This window comes from Plodia interpunctella, chromosome 12, assembly GCF_027563975.2.
Source record: "Plodia interpunctella isolate USDA-ARS_2022_Savannah chromosome 12, ilPloInte3.2, whole genome shotgun sequence".
Lineage (NCBI taxonomy): Eukaryota > Metazoa > Arthropoda > Insecta > Lepidoptera > Pyralidae > Plodia > Plodia interpunctella.
Genome location: NC_071305.1, coordinates 4,154,612 through 4,171,706, shown reverse-complemented (window position 1 = coordinate 4,171,706; position 17,095 = coordinate 4,154,612). Strand labels below are relative to the sequence as shown.

The following is a 17,095-nucleotide window of genomic DNA, read 5'->3' as shown; positions in this document are numbered from 1 at the left end:
CTCAGAGGAAAGTAGTGTTTTTTCGTCTCGTAAAAACAACAATGAAATTATCACGGCTCTTCGCAACAATTTCAATAAAATCTCGCGTAAAATATTATGATCCGTTCAAAGAAAATTGAGATAATCGTTAAAATATTTTGCATACGAAATAAATGCAGTATGTGAGGCCTATGACTACGAACGTCATCCAACCACGCAAGCGAGCCGCATAGACACCATTCCACTCTACTATAATTTATGTAAATGATATCCGCATTACCCTGTTTCCTATTCGAAAACGAGTACGCTCTGACATGTTTTCAGTGCATATTTACCGCCTTATTTTGTCTTTATTATCCTATCTTTTTCTGTCACTATTTTCCGTTCCCTCCCGGCTCCGTATTTCATAATTTTTGCTTGTGCAAATTCATTTTTATCACTCGCTAAAAGCTATTGAAACGTGTATGCGGAGGACTCTATTAAAATACATTTTAATTAAGCGCTGGGAAATATGCATTTTATGAGTCAGACTAAAGTTGGACGTATATCTTATTATGAGACCTGCAAAATTGAAAAACTTAATAGAAACGGGGAAGCGATAACAGAACTAGAAACTGGTTTTACGGTTATTTGGGAAAACGTTTCTAACGCCACGGCGCGTTCTGAATTACCATCGGGAAACTAATAAAGGCTCGCAACTTTTAAGAGCGCGTTTGGTAAAAATACGGTGTCGCAAAAGTTTTCTTTATTAGTTTCCCCCTTTAATCCGGCCAGGCGTGTCCCAATGTCTTTATGGAGAATTTTCAATCTGAGTCTGGGCGGAAGCCAATAAGAAATCAACTATTTGTTCGCTGATTCCCGTGCATCGAGGGGAGCTTCGTTGGTTTACGACCGCTTTTACGATTGGAGGTGCATTCGGAATTAGTCCGGGAGCCGAGAGCCTTTCCATGTCTACCAAGACGAACGGAAAGGATTACAATGACGTTGTCGACTAAAATATGAGACGAAACATTTTCATCAATCAATTTTAATTATTTTGTTACCATAATAATTACATAATAATTGTATAAATTCAATCACTGGACTTTATGTTCCAAAAATTTGACTAATTTTGATATCAAATTAAAAAAGCACCTACCTATGACACAAAAAAATCCGAATTCTGTGCTCATCCAAGCGTGGCCCCAATATTGTTAAGTTCCTGGAATCTGCTTTCATTTTTCCGCCACTTTGAAATATTTATAACGTTCATGGTCAGACAATTCATTTCATTGTAAAAATAAACATTATTTATGTATTTTGTTAACGTTTACTAAGTCAAATTTTGTTTCTTTTCTTTCCTTTGATAAAGTTTAAAACTGGCTTATCTACTTTATTAATTTCTGCATTGTCCAAAGAATGTCGAAGTTCGGATCATTATATCTTAATCGCGCCTTAATTTCAAACTATTTTTTTTTATATATTTATTTCATCAAATATTTCAAAATATGAAAATACTTTACATAATACAGCTTGCATAAAATATAAATTAAGTATTCACCGTTCATAATCCAGAAACACGTATCATAATATTTCCAAGTGTCGTATGACAAGGGTGGAGCGAATATCTCACGACACTACGAGACTTAATAAGTGAAGTTAATAAGCACTTAAGGATGGAATTTGAGGTAATCCGTCAGTGTTGCCTTACGCTGTAACTTTATATTTAGCATTTAAGTCGCTCATTTAGTATTGCACTAAGTTAGGATAGAAATCTTAAATGGTGTTTAAGATCATTGACCTTTTTGAGTTACAATAGTCTAAGCTAAATAAATAAACAGTAACTAGAAGAAGACTAGTGAGTGGGAACACTGATAGATATAACAAAGGTGAAACTTATACTACTAATATTATAAATGTGAAAGTTTATGAGTTTGTGTGTGTATATGTATGTTTGTTAATCTTTCACGCAAAATCAACTGAAAGGATTATTATGAAATTTGATACACGGTTAGAATGTAACCTGGAATAACCCAAAAGGGAATTTTCACCCCGAAATTCTCACGGGAGCGATGCCCTGGGTCTTAGATAGTGTTATACGTGCTATGTGTAAGTTACATACGACCATATAGTTTAGCATATTCAGTATCCCAAAAAGAGTTCGCTATTATTTGAAGACATAATTCGAATGACCAAATTGGATTTCGATAATTTCTACAACATATTTTTCCAATAAAAATATCTATACCTTAAATGCTTACCCATATTATGTTCGATCGGCTGCAAAAGTCCACACTGGACTTTTACTATTACGCTACGCCACAATTTACAATACAGCTACAAGCTACAAACGTCTACGAACAGCTACGACGTAGCAACAAGTCATATTCGTAGACGGTAAACTATTTTCATTGTAACCGTAGCTTTATAGTGTATATAGTCTCCTTAGTAACTAATTACTTCTCCTTAGTAACTAAATAAATCAAAATTAATCTCTACAATCATCAGCGTTTTTCCGGTTTCTTCGAGCCATCGAGCGTCAGCCATCAGCCATTGAGCGTAGGAGCCCATGGCCCTCTTTCCTAGTTTTTCGTCTCCACTTCGCACGGACCTCGGCATCCCTATTTGTCAATCAATTGAGCAAATCAAAATTAATCTAACACGATTAAGTTGGCAAATAATGTCCTTATAAACACAAAATTATATTTGATTAAAATATTTTCTCATGTGAGTATCTTGACACATAATATACTAACTTAATTAAAAGAATCCTTTCATCAAGTGAGTTTACGCTCAGCAAAGTAAACCATCTCACCGTCTGGCAACACTTCAAAATTGACTATTAAAAAAAATAAGTCATAAAGAGGGGTGGAATGAAGACTGCGTTAATACTTTATTACGGTTCGTATGAGATTACTCGGTTTCCTTTACGACGTCCTTTAATCGCTACTAAGTTCCTCATACCCTAGTACTTCAAGCTCTATAATTGTGTTGTAAATAACTTAAGCGTTTTATACGTAAACTACGGATAACAGTGAATGGAAGTTAAAATTATTGCAGACCTTGGGCTCCCGCGCTTTACGACTGAAGAAGACCGGGAAAACGATGAGAGATGCATAGTTAAAGTCACAGTTACAGTTTCAGTTCATAGTTACTTGCGGGTAACCTTTTTATTGACCTTCATGTCAATAATAAGGTTACCCGCATAAATATGAAATACTGATATATAGTTAGTTAATTATTAATATATTAGATAAACATTTGTTTCATTTGTAAATCTTAACTTTACAGCAAGTGAAAGTACTTGCTGTAAAGTTAAGATTTACAACCTTTAATATCGACCCAAGTGATTAACCGGCTAAATTCTGTATGACGACGAAACGGATCTTCTAATGCTAAAATCTCATATCAGTAGCAAGTTAATTACTTTTCGCTTCTCCTACTCGCCTTGTAACTTTTCAATATAAAATTCAGTTTTAATTTGGGCTACCTAAGCAATGTCGATTGGTGGCTGCACTATGGCCCAAAAAGTGTAGAACGGGCTTTACATGTGCGTGCTAAGTAGGTAAAAGCTAATGAGCCAAGTTTCCATGTAAGCCAATTGCTGCTAATCTAATCCGTGTCGTGTTACCATATTGTGATAGCGGTAACAATTGCCAAATGAAAAATACTTGATTTCCTGTCGTTGGTAATCGCCGTATAATCCATCATACAACGGTTGCTTACGCCTGCCCTATTCCGAATTGTCACGATAATGCATGAGCGATTGTCGCTAAATTGTTTGCTGCTTTTTCCCGCCAAAAATGAGGAATGGGTTTTGGTACGTGATTTGGGAATTTCGGTCTGAATTCAAGCGGTTTTGATATTATCAGTTTAGAAATACAAATAGATGTTAAAAATGCGTGTTGTTTTTTCCATGTACGTACGTATATAAGAAAAACACACAAAAATAAATAAATACTCAATTTAATATAGATACTGTAGACAAAACAAAAATACTTTTTGAGTACCAGAATAGCGGTAAACAGGAGAGAAATAAAATAATAGTAATATAAAAAAAAATATACTTTATAATAAATAAATATATATATATATATTGAGAGAAATCGCACAGATTGAGTTAGCCCCAAAGTAAGTTCTATACTTGTGTTATGGGATACTAACTGAATGATACTATATTTTATAAACATCCAATACCCGGGCCAATCAGAAAAAGATCATTGTCCATCATGACCCGACCGGGGATCGAACCCGGGACCTCTCGGTTCAGAGACAAGCACTTTACCGCTACGCCACCGAGGTCATCAAATTATTATTACATCGTTATTATTTTTAACCTTATCTATAAATACCCAAAATCATGTATCTCATAGGAAATTTTATCACGCACAAATCATTAGAATATCGTTCGGGCGCTGAAATTTTACGAACATTAAAATACACCTTAAAAATTACAGCCTAATAAAGTGTGCTATTTAAAAGTCCTACAATCGACCTAAGTCGACTTATTATAATAAAAATATATTGTACTAATTACAATATCCATGAAAAAAGCATGTTGTTTGCTTAAACTATCCTTGACCAAAATAATTTGGTTTGATAGGATCTATGGAACGCTAGCTGGTTTATTAAAACTTTCTTTTTCGGACTCCAGCTGTGAGGGTTTCACGTCAACCCCCTCCGCGTCCCCGCCTCACCCCCGGACACCCCTGACCAATGTAACTGTGCTCATGCGATAAAACAATTACCACAATGAAGTCGCATTTGCCACACGTAACTCCATAAACCAAAAATGGCAAAAGTTTCACGAACTTCCAAATATACACAAAGCCAACAAATTGTTTGTGATTAGATACTTTTTCATTATGTCAACTAAATCGACTATGTTTTCGAAGTAGTAAGGTTAACTATCAAAGATAGATTTATGAATGCCTGTGATATTATAATAAACTTTATGTAATATATATATATATTGGAATTACAGGCATTGTATTTCCCTCGCAATTGAACAAAATAACTCAAAATAACTTGTTGCATAATAAAAAATATATACTTATAAATTAATTTCATGTTATCTAATCACGTAAAGTTAAGTTTACATGGAAAATAAGAATAATGCCCAATTATAACTCGATATGCGGCTACATTGTTGACGTTAGTCGCGTGCCAGTGTGCCTACTGCCTTATATCCCAAATCTTGATATGACCGCGGCTTTACTAATTATTCGTGTTTTTGTTCGATAGCAGTAACCTAATTTTTTCATTATAATAATTCTCTCGTTAAAAGAGACTTGCCCCGTCGTATCGAATGTTCATGCAGAGAGCACAGATATACCTAACTTTGACTGTTATCTTATACAAATTTTTACAAAGTAAATAAACAATACTATTATAACCCATATAAATTTACAAACTAAATTGAAAAATAAAAACAAATTATCTTAATTTGTTTTTGTGTTGTTGAAATAATTACCTCAAAAATTTGAGCAACATTCTCCATATTTGCCCAAAACGTGACCCATTTCGCAGTTTACAAACTGGCCACAAATCCCGATCATTGCAACAGAAACAAACTACTACACATAGAGTATATACTAAACTATCGCCACATAGACTGACGTTTACGAGCGTGCAATATTAAAAAGAGTGGGCCGAACATGTCACCCGGCGCACCGCATTTATTGTGATCCACATACTAGATTGAATGATGAAAAATGCACTGAATATATGATTCGGGCGGCGGCGCGGTGAAAGATAGCCAGCGCCAGTCGCGCCACTTCTGAATATGTAAGTGTTTTATAGTGCGGATCTCGGGAATGTGATATTTGAGACATGTGACTTGTAGAAGACATTTTTTTTTCCTTTGGGGGATATTATAATTTTTTTGAGTCTTGTTTTGTAAATTTGATTTACCTTCTTTTTCGTTATATCCTTTGTCTAGATCTACAGATGATCATTCTAATTAAACACAAATCTCTTTGTTTGAATCGTGTTATCACATGAATCAATAAAGGAGCGATTTAATAGTAGGATATTGGCACACAATCAATATATTCTTCTTTGTAATTAGTTCCTTTAAAACAGGAAATTTCATTCTCTTTAGAAACTATTAACTTGATAACCCGCCAGCTTATTGTCTTTTCAAAAAATGTCTGTACATTTTAAGAAATGAAATTCATTGAACTCAGTCAAATCCATGAAATATGCACATTTTTCCGATAATTTGCGAAACACCTATTGATATTTCCCAATAAGCTGGCAATAGTTTTCTTGGAAATAAAAGAAAGCACTTATAAAGATGAGACTTGAATATAGATGAAGTTATTGAATAGAAGTTGCAACTTCTTCAGACGTTTAGGTTCAAAATTCCCAACAGCTGAAATGTCCAGCGGGTGCAAAATGTCTAAATATCAAAATGATTCCTCCTCCATTTTGAGAAAAATTATGTAAAGAAAAATTTATATTTTTGCTGTTACTAAGACAAATACTTTTAAAAATCAAAACAAACGCATCCACCACTGACCTTTAATATGTTGTCTTTAACCTATTTTAATTAAAATTTTAGTTTAGTTGCATAGTTATATAATTGATTATATATATTCATATGTTGTCATGTTGTGTGTACACGGGTCACCGTCTAGTTCATAAATTTATTATGTATCTCTTTAAATTGATTGTATCCTGTTATATATATCCTAATATATATAAAAAAAATATAAAATTCTTAATTTTATTTTTTGTACAAGACCCAGAATTCTCGAATTCTTGAATGTCTAAATCTCGGCGTATATAAAATTCCAAAAGTCATTTCTAAGCGCCATTCTAATTTTTATCACGAAATTATAATTTGACGTTTTGCACCCGCCAACCGTTTTGTAAATTAGACATTCTAAATATCTTATAGAGCATTGACGTTAGAATGGTTTTCCAACGTATACTAAACATTTATTGAGAATCATGTCTATATGGTCGTTGACGATCTTGAAACGTTCCCATATAAAATTACGGGCCAATAAAAATGCAACGGGTTGGCTGATTTTCGTATTGCCAACACTGACTTTGAACATAGTCTACCTACGCTGGGCACCTAATTTTATTGATTACACATCGCCAATAACTAGTATTGCGACTCAAAAAATTATAGAGAGAGCCACAAAAAAAACTTTTACAGACTTTTTTCGAAACATTTCCCCTCGTGTTTTCTTAGCGCAATACGGAATTTAACTCATACTATAACTTCTCGGCGATTTTTTTTGTATTGGTAAACTTACTGCCTGACCATACTTCTATAGATTATAGTCATAGTGTTCGTATTAAAATACTTTCGTTTTTCTTATCAAAATCTAAGTATTTTTCTAGTCAGAGGTCACAAAGTAATATTCTCGTCAATATAACTGTTCATTGTCGTTTACAACCAGTTTTATTGAGCTAGAATAAGCAGTATTTGCTTTCTTTCAGCAAACGTTTGAGTTGAGGCACTCGAGTTTGTTTTACGATTCTGCTTTTGTGGACTTTTTTGATGTTTCGCATTTTAGTACTTTAATTTTATCCCCGACGATCAAATTATTTTTGTCTCTTGCTCCGTGTTATGATTTATTTGATTGTTAATTTTATATTTATGATGAGTAATAGTTACAATTACATTCATAGAGGAAAAATACAATGTCATGTTTGACTTCAATGAATTTTCTTTTTCACCTGTAATATAAAAAAACAATTTACCATATCACAAATGTAGCCAATGTTTTTGCTATTCGGCTTGATGTTGTCAAAAAGGATATAGGTGCCAATGACCTGATTATATTGTTGACCGTGCGAAATAGAGAAGATAAAGTAGTGAAGCCAACTGTGTGCTGCGACGCTTTATGATTGGGAGAGGAAGCGAGACAACGCTCAAATAAGAGAGGGACACATGTAGCCAATGTTATCATCACGTATAAACCCTAGAAGTAAGGCTGGAACTCGACTATTAGTGCTCCATTATGCTATGTTAACTGAAGCTTCGAACAACCAATAGAATTTCGTTTGTCAAAAATTACCAAATTCTATTAATTTAAAAATGTCAATTAGTCTATTGGTAGTGCACCGCGCAGTGCGGCGCAGTGCCACCCAGCTCGAGCGACCTAAACCAAGACGATAAAGAGCGACCTAAAGCACATCATAGCAGCTCTGCTATGATGTGCTTTAGGTCGCTCTCCACTAGTGCTCACTAGTGGAGTTGCAGCCTAACCATATCCATAAAACACGCCGCGAGCTATGCGGTACTATATGCTAAGTAGGAAAGTGAATCCCACCGGCGGCGCGCGGCATAGCGACTCCATATTACGAATTCTCCAATATCACACCTGTGCTATTCCCCGTCGATGCATCTGAGTCTGAAAGCATTGTATCACCATCGATAATGGCTATTTTATTACTTGTTTCTAACTCCATTCCATTGTCACTTTAGTATCGGTAGGTACATGTTTACATGTATATTGAGTTCATGTTTAACTGCACATTTTTTTTGTAATCTTTATCCTACAGATGTTTATAAATTATGAACTATTCTCTGCCGGATGGCATAAGTAATTATATGGATGGATATCCAGCAGTCTTTCAGGTGTACAAACTAAGTATATCTACATACTTTTTGTGTCATTTTCAAATTGCTTTTCTTAGATTTGGGTAATTTTCTTTTTTATTAAGTAAATATTTTGAAAGTCCAAAATAATGATATTTTAAATTTCCTTAGATACCTATCACGAGCACTTTAATCTAAACAAAAGCAGTGAAACATTACAACGCAATATCTATGAATTTAGTAAACACTGTTCAAAAATCTTCACCGTGCAAACCAACGCGAGGATTGACATCAATTCTCCAGCTCCACAAAACAGATTACCAAATCTACTGTCAACATTGTCGCATTCAGATTCAAACCGCACGCCGCACGACCGAATGCATCTAGGCTCAGTATTTTGCGGTCTGGGATTTGATTTGCAGTTTGGCATGTCAAGCAACTTTTATATTAAGCTGCCCTTCGGGGAACGCTATGAGGCGATAATAATTTCTTTTCTTATACAAAACTAGCGGCCTGGCTTCGCTCCGCATAATAAATAATAATACACACAAAATAAATAATAAATGATACACCTAAACCTTCCTCAGGAATCACATGATCTATTGATGAAAACCGCATGAAAGTAGTAGTAGTTTTTAGTTTATCGCGAACAGACAGATATACGCTACAGAAAATTTTGTTTTATCATATGTAAGGATGTTATCCTATGTTATAAGACACGGGATTCTTCTAATTTAGCTTTTTATCGTTCACTTCGTCCGCTTGTGTGTCACTTTCACAACGAAATCCAGTCTCCAGTTTAAGCTTCATCTTCAACAGCATCAGCTCGGCATTTTGCAAGTGTGATTGTAACTCAATCAACATCAAGAGTTAAACACAAAATATATTTTTTTAAATAATCGTAGTGTACGTAAAATATCTAATGAATATTTCGGTCGACGACCGTTGGAGTGCACAGTCAATGAAAAATAAAATTGAAGAATTTTATTATTTGATAAAAATTTACAAAACTAGCACTGATTTTGAAGTAAAAAATAACGTAGACTGTAACTACGAGTATATTATACAAGTGCCAATAATATTCGAAGAACTCTAAACGTAAGAGGGAGGTAAATTCGAGCGCTTTTTTACGTGGGACGTCGGAGAAGTAACACAAAATAAAATTGATTACAGATATAAATCACGTTATATAATTATTACAGTCCCATGTTTGTATTAGTATTTGTAATTTGTATTTTATTGCATTAGTAAGCTAAACGCTAAGCTGTTTGCCTATTTTAGGGTGCTCTTTTGTTATTTTTATTTTATTTGTTAGAAAAAAAACATAAACAATAAATAAAAACATATTATAAATTAGCTCTTTTAATAGATCTTAAAATTCCAGGACTATTACAAGTGATAAAATAATTAATTAGTTTAAAAAATAAGCAAATGCAACATTGTAAATAGTAAAAATTTTGATGACTATAATACACTAAACGAACAGATACACTAAAACTAGAGATAGACTTTAAAAATTAAGAATAATAAACATGAAATATTTCATATAAGTACTTGATACAATTGTGAAGAAAAATAAATTACAATCACTGGGGTTATATCCATATTTGCCATATTTTGAACTAGTGACGTGCTAGTTCAAAATGTCGAACCGAGCCATCGCAAATAAGTACAGTCGACGAAGTCTTCCGCTTCAAGAATCACTGGCATTGTATGTACTTTTTGCACTGTGTACTCGCCCTGGAAAATGCTCAAACTCATGTTTTGTATTGATGGCTCCGATATTTATTGGTGCGATTCTATTTTACCTAATGCATATCACAACTAGCTATCAGCAACAAGCTGTCTCAGGTCGCTAAGGTAAAGCCATAATAAATTATAAATATACACCTTACTCATAAATGCCACTATATGTAAATTAACCGGCATCAAAATCAGTTGTGTTATTTTAAGGATGAGCATACAAAGGAACAGACAGACAGAGGAAAGCGACTTTGTTTTATACTATGTATTCACAACAAATTACTTGTATTAATTAGTTCATAAGCTATGATTCGTAAGTCGACGCGACGCGCATCGCGTAATTTATATAAGTACGTCATGTAACGTAGGTATCTCTTTCTAGTAATTATCCATTTTCAGTAGTCCTACAATTACTCACATGCTCTAAATTTGTACAAAATACAGGACATCGCTGTATACCTAAACTGTATAAAAGTCGGCTCTAATAAACTAGACGTGGGTCATGAACGTGACTATCCCATGCTGACCCTCGGAAAATAGGTAAAACATTATGACGTTCAAACCAACACGTGGCGTCCTAAATATTAACCTATACAGATAGGTTAATATTTAGGATGCTATCAAGTTATATTTATAAGAAAAAGAAGAACAAGTCTTGCATAAATCACATCACATACGAATTGTACACGTCAACCATGCGTCAGTTTCAAATACAAAAAATAAAAAAATGTTTTTGAGAATTGTGCACAATTTTGAAGAAATCAAATAACACAATCATTCTTCTACGGTCCATCGAATAGGAACCACAATAGATATAGCGGTGGAACTATGGATCAAAGGAAAACACATCGATAGTTGAAGATATAAATTTTACATGAAAATTATCAGTACTAAACTCATTTTTACAATGTATTTTATTGCGCAAATTGTGATGACATCAACATCTATCAACAATAGCCCTTTGAAGTTTATTCGGAAATCATGCCTCGTGTAGCTCAAACGTATCTGCAAAAGCGACCTCCTTTCGACCCTTTGATCCGGGACTTGTTTAGGAAAATATCTGCTTACTTTATTTGAAGGCATCCGAAAGTGCCACGGATGTGCCCTTAAAACTTGTAAGCTTATATCTTCTGCCATTTGTGTACCATCTGCGCAATAAACATAAAATCTTACGATTTTGTTCTTTACGTGTTATAAAAAAGTTGTATTCGAATGGAAGTTTTCGAAACAACTTTAGAAACGTTTAATGTTTTTTAGTGTTTTAGTTCGTGAAATTGTAGTAATAATTTCTACTGTGTATCTGTTTTGTCCTTCCTCTATATGAGTATTCCTCCTAGAATTATCCTATGTGCTATTCCAAACTGCCTGTAAACAGTACAGTACTACCTTTCCAAATACCACGTAGGTCATTCTTATCCAAAAATTCTCATGAGAGCGCAGTACCAAGGTCTAGCTGGCATTATATAATAATGTTATTTGATGTCACATATTTAATAAATATTTATTTCTTTTCAGATCATGTTCGGGAGTTTTCTTGTGGCACTCTCTACTACAGAACGTTTTTCTTGGACTCCAAACGAGATGCCCTTTACGTCGGTGCCATGTAAGTGACTATTTACTATATTGTTATTTAACAATCATATTATAAACATAACTTGGTCTATGGTTTAAGTAAATCGAGTCTAATCCCAGTATTAAAAATAGTCGATGTTTTTTAATAAGACGGTATGAGTCTATAAAACAACAACGTTGAAAACGAACTACGAAAATTCCTTAATCATATATAAAATATCGAAAATAAAGATTTTGTGCCATCGGCATTTTAATAATTCTTAGTTACTTAAACAATCTTTTATATAGTTTTTAAAAGGATAAACGAATACATTATGGAAATTATTTATTCAGAAATTTATTTTATTTGTTATAATTTCAAAGTCGTATGAATGAATAATTAAAATAAAAAATATAGTCATTCTTACCGCATTGTAAAATAATATCTCAAGACAATAAACTATCAATACACCGTACATTCATTAAATATTAAACCTTCGATATTACATTCTAAGAAATTAGTAGCTTTAGAAAGGATCGAATGACCAATGTGCGGCTATTCCAATATACGCAATTAGTTGAAACTCGAGTGCGCTTGAGCGTTATTGATAAGGTCGGCAGTAACTACAGGTCCAGGTAGATTGGCCCGCCTCGATGCCCTGTGATTTTTTCAAGCCGAACCACTGTTATTATTTTCTTTTAAAAAATTATAGACGCGTGCGAACTGCCAGCTGTCGTATGGAATAAATTTCAGTTTGTATTTTTTCTTCATTTTTATTTCCTAACTTTAAGTTTTAAATACTTGTATCTACTCTTATAAAGATATTAGAAATCGCCATCCGCCACTCAGTCACGACATATACTAATTCAAATTCTTTATTCAACTTAGGATGATTTAAAAAAAATACTTAAAACTAAGTCTACCGCCGACTTCCGAAGCTCATAACATAAATTTATCAGTAAATTAAATAGTGAATTTAGTTGACAATATCAATTTATTTACTTATTACTAAGTTGTCAACGCCTCGAAAACGCTATTAAAAACTCACGTAACACGCTGTCAATGCGAAATTGCGCTCAAATACTTGATTGCCAAAACAAAATAGAGGCGAGGTCAAGTAAGCCTGGTAATTGAAGGTGATATAACTGATATAGGTCAATCGTGTGTGTCACGGAAGCGGCAAACTACCGCATTTTCAGCTATAAAGCAATCCGATGTAAACGGTTCATTATGTTTGAGGTCGATTTGTTGACTTTGTATCAAAGTTTTAATTTTGTTTTTTTTATTTGTTACAGGGACCGGCTGTTTCGGCTCAACATGAATAATATCAGCGCGTCGCATTGTGAGGTAAGATCTTTTTTTTAATCTCTATAACGATTTACATTATTACTGTTATAGACAAGTGAATAATAATATTTAAAAAATCGAATCATACGTAAAGTATTCCAGTATTGTTATTATTTGTAACACAAAACCTTCTAAAGTTTTGTCTTTACAAATTATTTATGTACAATATAAGTAATTACAATTATTGTTTTGTTACAGAGAGATTCCATAAACCTGGAGCCGAGCAACGTCGCGCAATGTGTTTCGAAAGGCAAATCAGAGGTAAGTAATTTAGAGAAACTTCACATGTATTTTTTACACTAAGCAAGCAAACAGGAAATGGCATATATTTCATTTATCTATGGGATCGGCCCACCTGATAAAAATGGTCAAGGTGGTGAATATATAAATAAATAATTTTATAAACATGTATCGATATTAGACTAACATAATTTAAAAATAGAAGGTTTGTTGTAAACATAGTAGGTAATTGGCTTGTATATGCATCAGCTGCACATTTAGTTTTCTCTGCAACAAAAAAGAAGAAAACACAATTCTCTCTAACTAGACTATAAATCCAGTTCAGTGACGTGAAAACTGGAATCTACTAATAAACATTAATTACGACGCGCACGTCTCGCAAAATTAAAATAATTCCCGAGCAATTTCATTAAAATACGCTTATTTCTCGCGGAATTACTCACAACTAGCACTATTTCCATCAAGGGTTAATCTCATTTTTAACAGGGAGACGTCGGGCATATTTCATGGCGGGAAGCTTAGAGCCGCTGCCCCGCTATATTAAAGCCGTTAATTTTGATTTACAATCCAGCGTAAAAGCAATATTTGTTTTATTTCCCGGTCGCCCTCTCGCTGAGATCGGAGAGCGATTATGGCGATATACGCCAGGCACTAATTCGATAATGCCACTACACCCGAGATTGTTACGCTTGAGTGTTTCTCCATTTCGTTCGTGAACACGCCTTTTTTGATGTCACTTTTATCTTATTATTCCTACACACAAATATATTTCATATTAATTCGTTTACACAAAAACATAGCGAGACTTCATACAGTTATCTATCAGACATTTTAATTAACGATAAACCGCTGCCGAGGCAGACATGTTTAGTTATATCTCTTTGTTGACTTTGCAACTGGAGTTATACATCTAATAAGAAAGTCATAAAGCTTGCAACCAGAAATAGAACGTCTCATGCGAAATGTATATAAAGTCTCAAAGTAAGTAGTAAAACCTCTTTGCAACTCTGAAAAGCATCACAGTGGCATCACAAAAGGCAAAAACTGCCCAAACAAATTCGTAAGTTAGTACGAGAGGAAATCGCGGCATATTTGTATGAGCACGCGAATAAAGGTCAAACTTACGTACGAAAGAAAACAATAGACACGCCAACTCTTCCGATGGAGAAAAGAAAAGTGAATTTGTTTTATTAGTATCAAAGAGGGTCATAAAAAAGAAATTTCCCGGAGTCTATCACCTCGATAGCGGGAGAACGGCCACTCGTGAAGGCTATAATCAAAGTTTCGCTGTCGGCGAGTTTCCCTTGCTCTAAACACGATGTAACAAGAAAAAGGCCGGGAAAATGCCGACGGCGGCATTTTGCGCGTTCGTGGCCGTCGGCGCCGCTTGTTGTTTTAACTTCGCCTTTGTGATGCTATTAAGGAAATCTACGGATCTAAATCAGCCTTAGACACTTTCGGATGAGTAATCTTTTTTCAATGTTCTACTTAAAGAACCAATGGTTTCTAAAAGCACTCTTGCCTTATATAGAAATAAATAAATAACATTATATAAAATGGAATTTATTTCTATGTTAACAGAAGCATTATAACAATATTGTTCTGCTTCCTCCAAATTAAATTATCTTAAGATAGCCTTAGATCTTTCTATGGAAATCGAAATAAACTGCAACATAACGAATGCAAGGAATTCTTAGAAAAAAAACGTTGTACAATTTCGCATATTTAATTTAGCGCGTGTACGTCAGAAAATATAACAATTAATCAATCTTTTTGTAATGCAAAATGACCTTCCGCGTACGTCGACAAGCCACGCGATAAACGCAAACAGTTCGTAATGCTCGTATCACGAACATTGTTGTTTGACATAATTAAATCACCTGTTATGGCAATATTTTTATCAAAAGCTTCAACTTTTACCCCTTGCTAATTACTTGAATTGAGATTACTACTTCACACGCAGCATTTATTTAGCAAATCTTTCAAAATTTGTGTGTCTTTCGATGTCAAATAAAAAGTTACCGTCATCATGATAAAAAGTAGGTGTAACATATAATAAAATCATCAACATCAGTTATCAGTCTAAAAGAATAAGTAGAAACATACATAAATATGCAGTTCCTTCATCTAAAATATGCATTCCATATATATGTATAGATATACATACTGTGATATTTAGTGACGAAATTCATTCAGTCTCTAAATTATTACACTGACGACATTTCAAGAGTCAAAATCAACGCTAACATTACACCTTTCAGATTAGTTAAATTCTGATATTTCCGATATTTGATTTCAATTGAATGAAAGTTTATGAAAACACGACTAAAACCGGCCAATCAGCACTCTGTACAAAAGCCGATGGGCGACTAGCATGATGTATGTGTCTGCTGCGATAACATCGCCGATATTGAATACTACGGTCCCGTTCCAAATTTGAATCAAAATTGTATATGGATTTTACTGGCTGAAAATACACATTTATTTTGATAAGGTTATATACATTAAAAATGCATCTTTATTATTTTATCTAATTAAGAAATAAACTCAAATTCATAAATTTTCTATTTGTAGAAATATTTATTATTATTGAAGATATATTCTAAATATTAAAATTACAAAGCACAAAATCTTAAATAAAATAAACCTATAGGCGTAAACATAAACATCGCGGAATATTTTAAAGGTACTCGTATCAGCGAACGCAGAAGCAATAAATGCATCTATAATGCAAATCAACGCTCTTAAACTCCTAATAGAAGCCATTATAGGAAATAATCCCGTAGAGGAAAAACGATGGGGTGGGAATCGCGAGAAAACCAACCGTAAATCTACTTACGTACAAAGTGGCGAATAATTAAAGAAATGGACCAATCGTAGGCATTAGTTCGAAGTGAAGTTATGCGCGAGTCCCGGCTAACTGCCGTTAAAAGAAACTTAGGCGGACTTGATTGTTCTCGTCTTAAGGCCAAGCTCTGCTGAATCGACCGTCAGTCTGAGAATATGAAAAGATTATGTGAAAGTGACAAACGACAATATAGATATAACATTTCTGTTGCAAATATCTACAAGTCTTATATAAAGTCGAGATGGTTAACTTGCCAGTCACCTTAGCCAAAACGGCAAGGGTGTATATTCAATTTGTTGCCAAAAACAGGTCGTTTCATAGAAGGCAACCTTAATAGTGATTGTTTCTGAGTCAGAACCAGCCAGTGTTCGCGTCAGTACAGCTCTCGGAAGTGTATTAATCTGATAATTACTTTTGTACAACCTCTCGCAAAGTTACCTATCAAAGAAGTGGGCTACCAACTTTTTGTGTGGAAAAATACTTCGCTAATTGTTTACTTACGTGAGCCTGTTTTGTTTCCACGAAAAATGTACAACGTCAGTCTTAATTTATTGACAGACTATTTTGCTCCATATCGAGATAACTCTTTAATTGACAAACAACAACAGTTTAAGCAAAGTTGGTGGGGTATTTTAGTGACTAATAATGTTCTGCAATGCGCCCGATCGTTATTTTCGTACAATTATTTACAAAACGTACATATTTTGTTTTTAACAATAAAGCATATTTTTTTTGTTTCTAATAGAAGAATGATACATATTCGTATATGAGCATTGCGGCTAAATTAATATTATGTAGTATGTACTTTCTTTGATAAGTTCATATTTATATTTTAGCTATTGGG

General features: G+C 33.9%; 1 protein-coding gene across 5 annotated transcripts in view; it reads left to right on the top strand.

Moving 5' to 3' along the window:
• The window catches only part of LOC128674050 (semaphorin-2A), a 313,535-nt gene that overhangs the window by 254,286 nt on the left and 42,154 nt on the right, over window positions 1-17,095 (top strand). For all 5 annotated transcript variants that reach the window (XM_053752331.1, XM_053752330.1, XM_053752329.1 and 2 more), the window contains 3 exons: window positions 11,780-11,867; window positions 13,112-13,163; window positions 13,362-13,424. In XM_053752331.1, coding sequence (XP_053608306.1) covers window positions 11,780-11,867; window positions 13,112-13,163; window positions 13,362-13,424 — 203 coding nt within the window. The remainder of the gene's footprint in view (window positions 1-11,779; window positions 11,868-13,111; window positions 13,164-13,361; window positions 13,425-17,095) is intronic.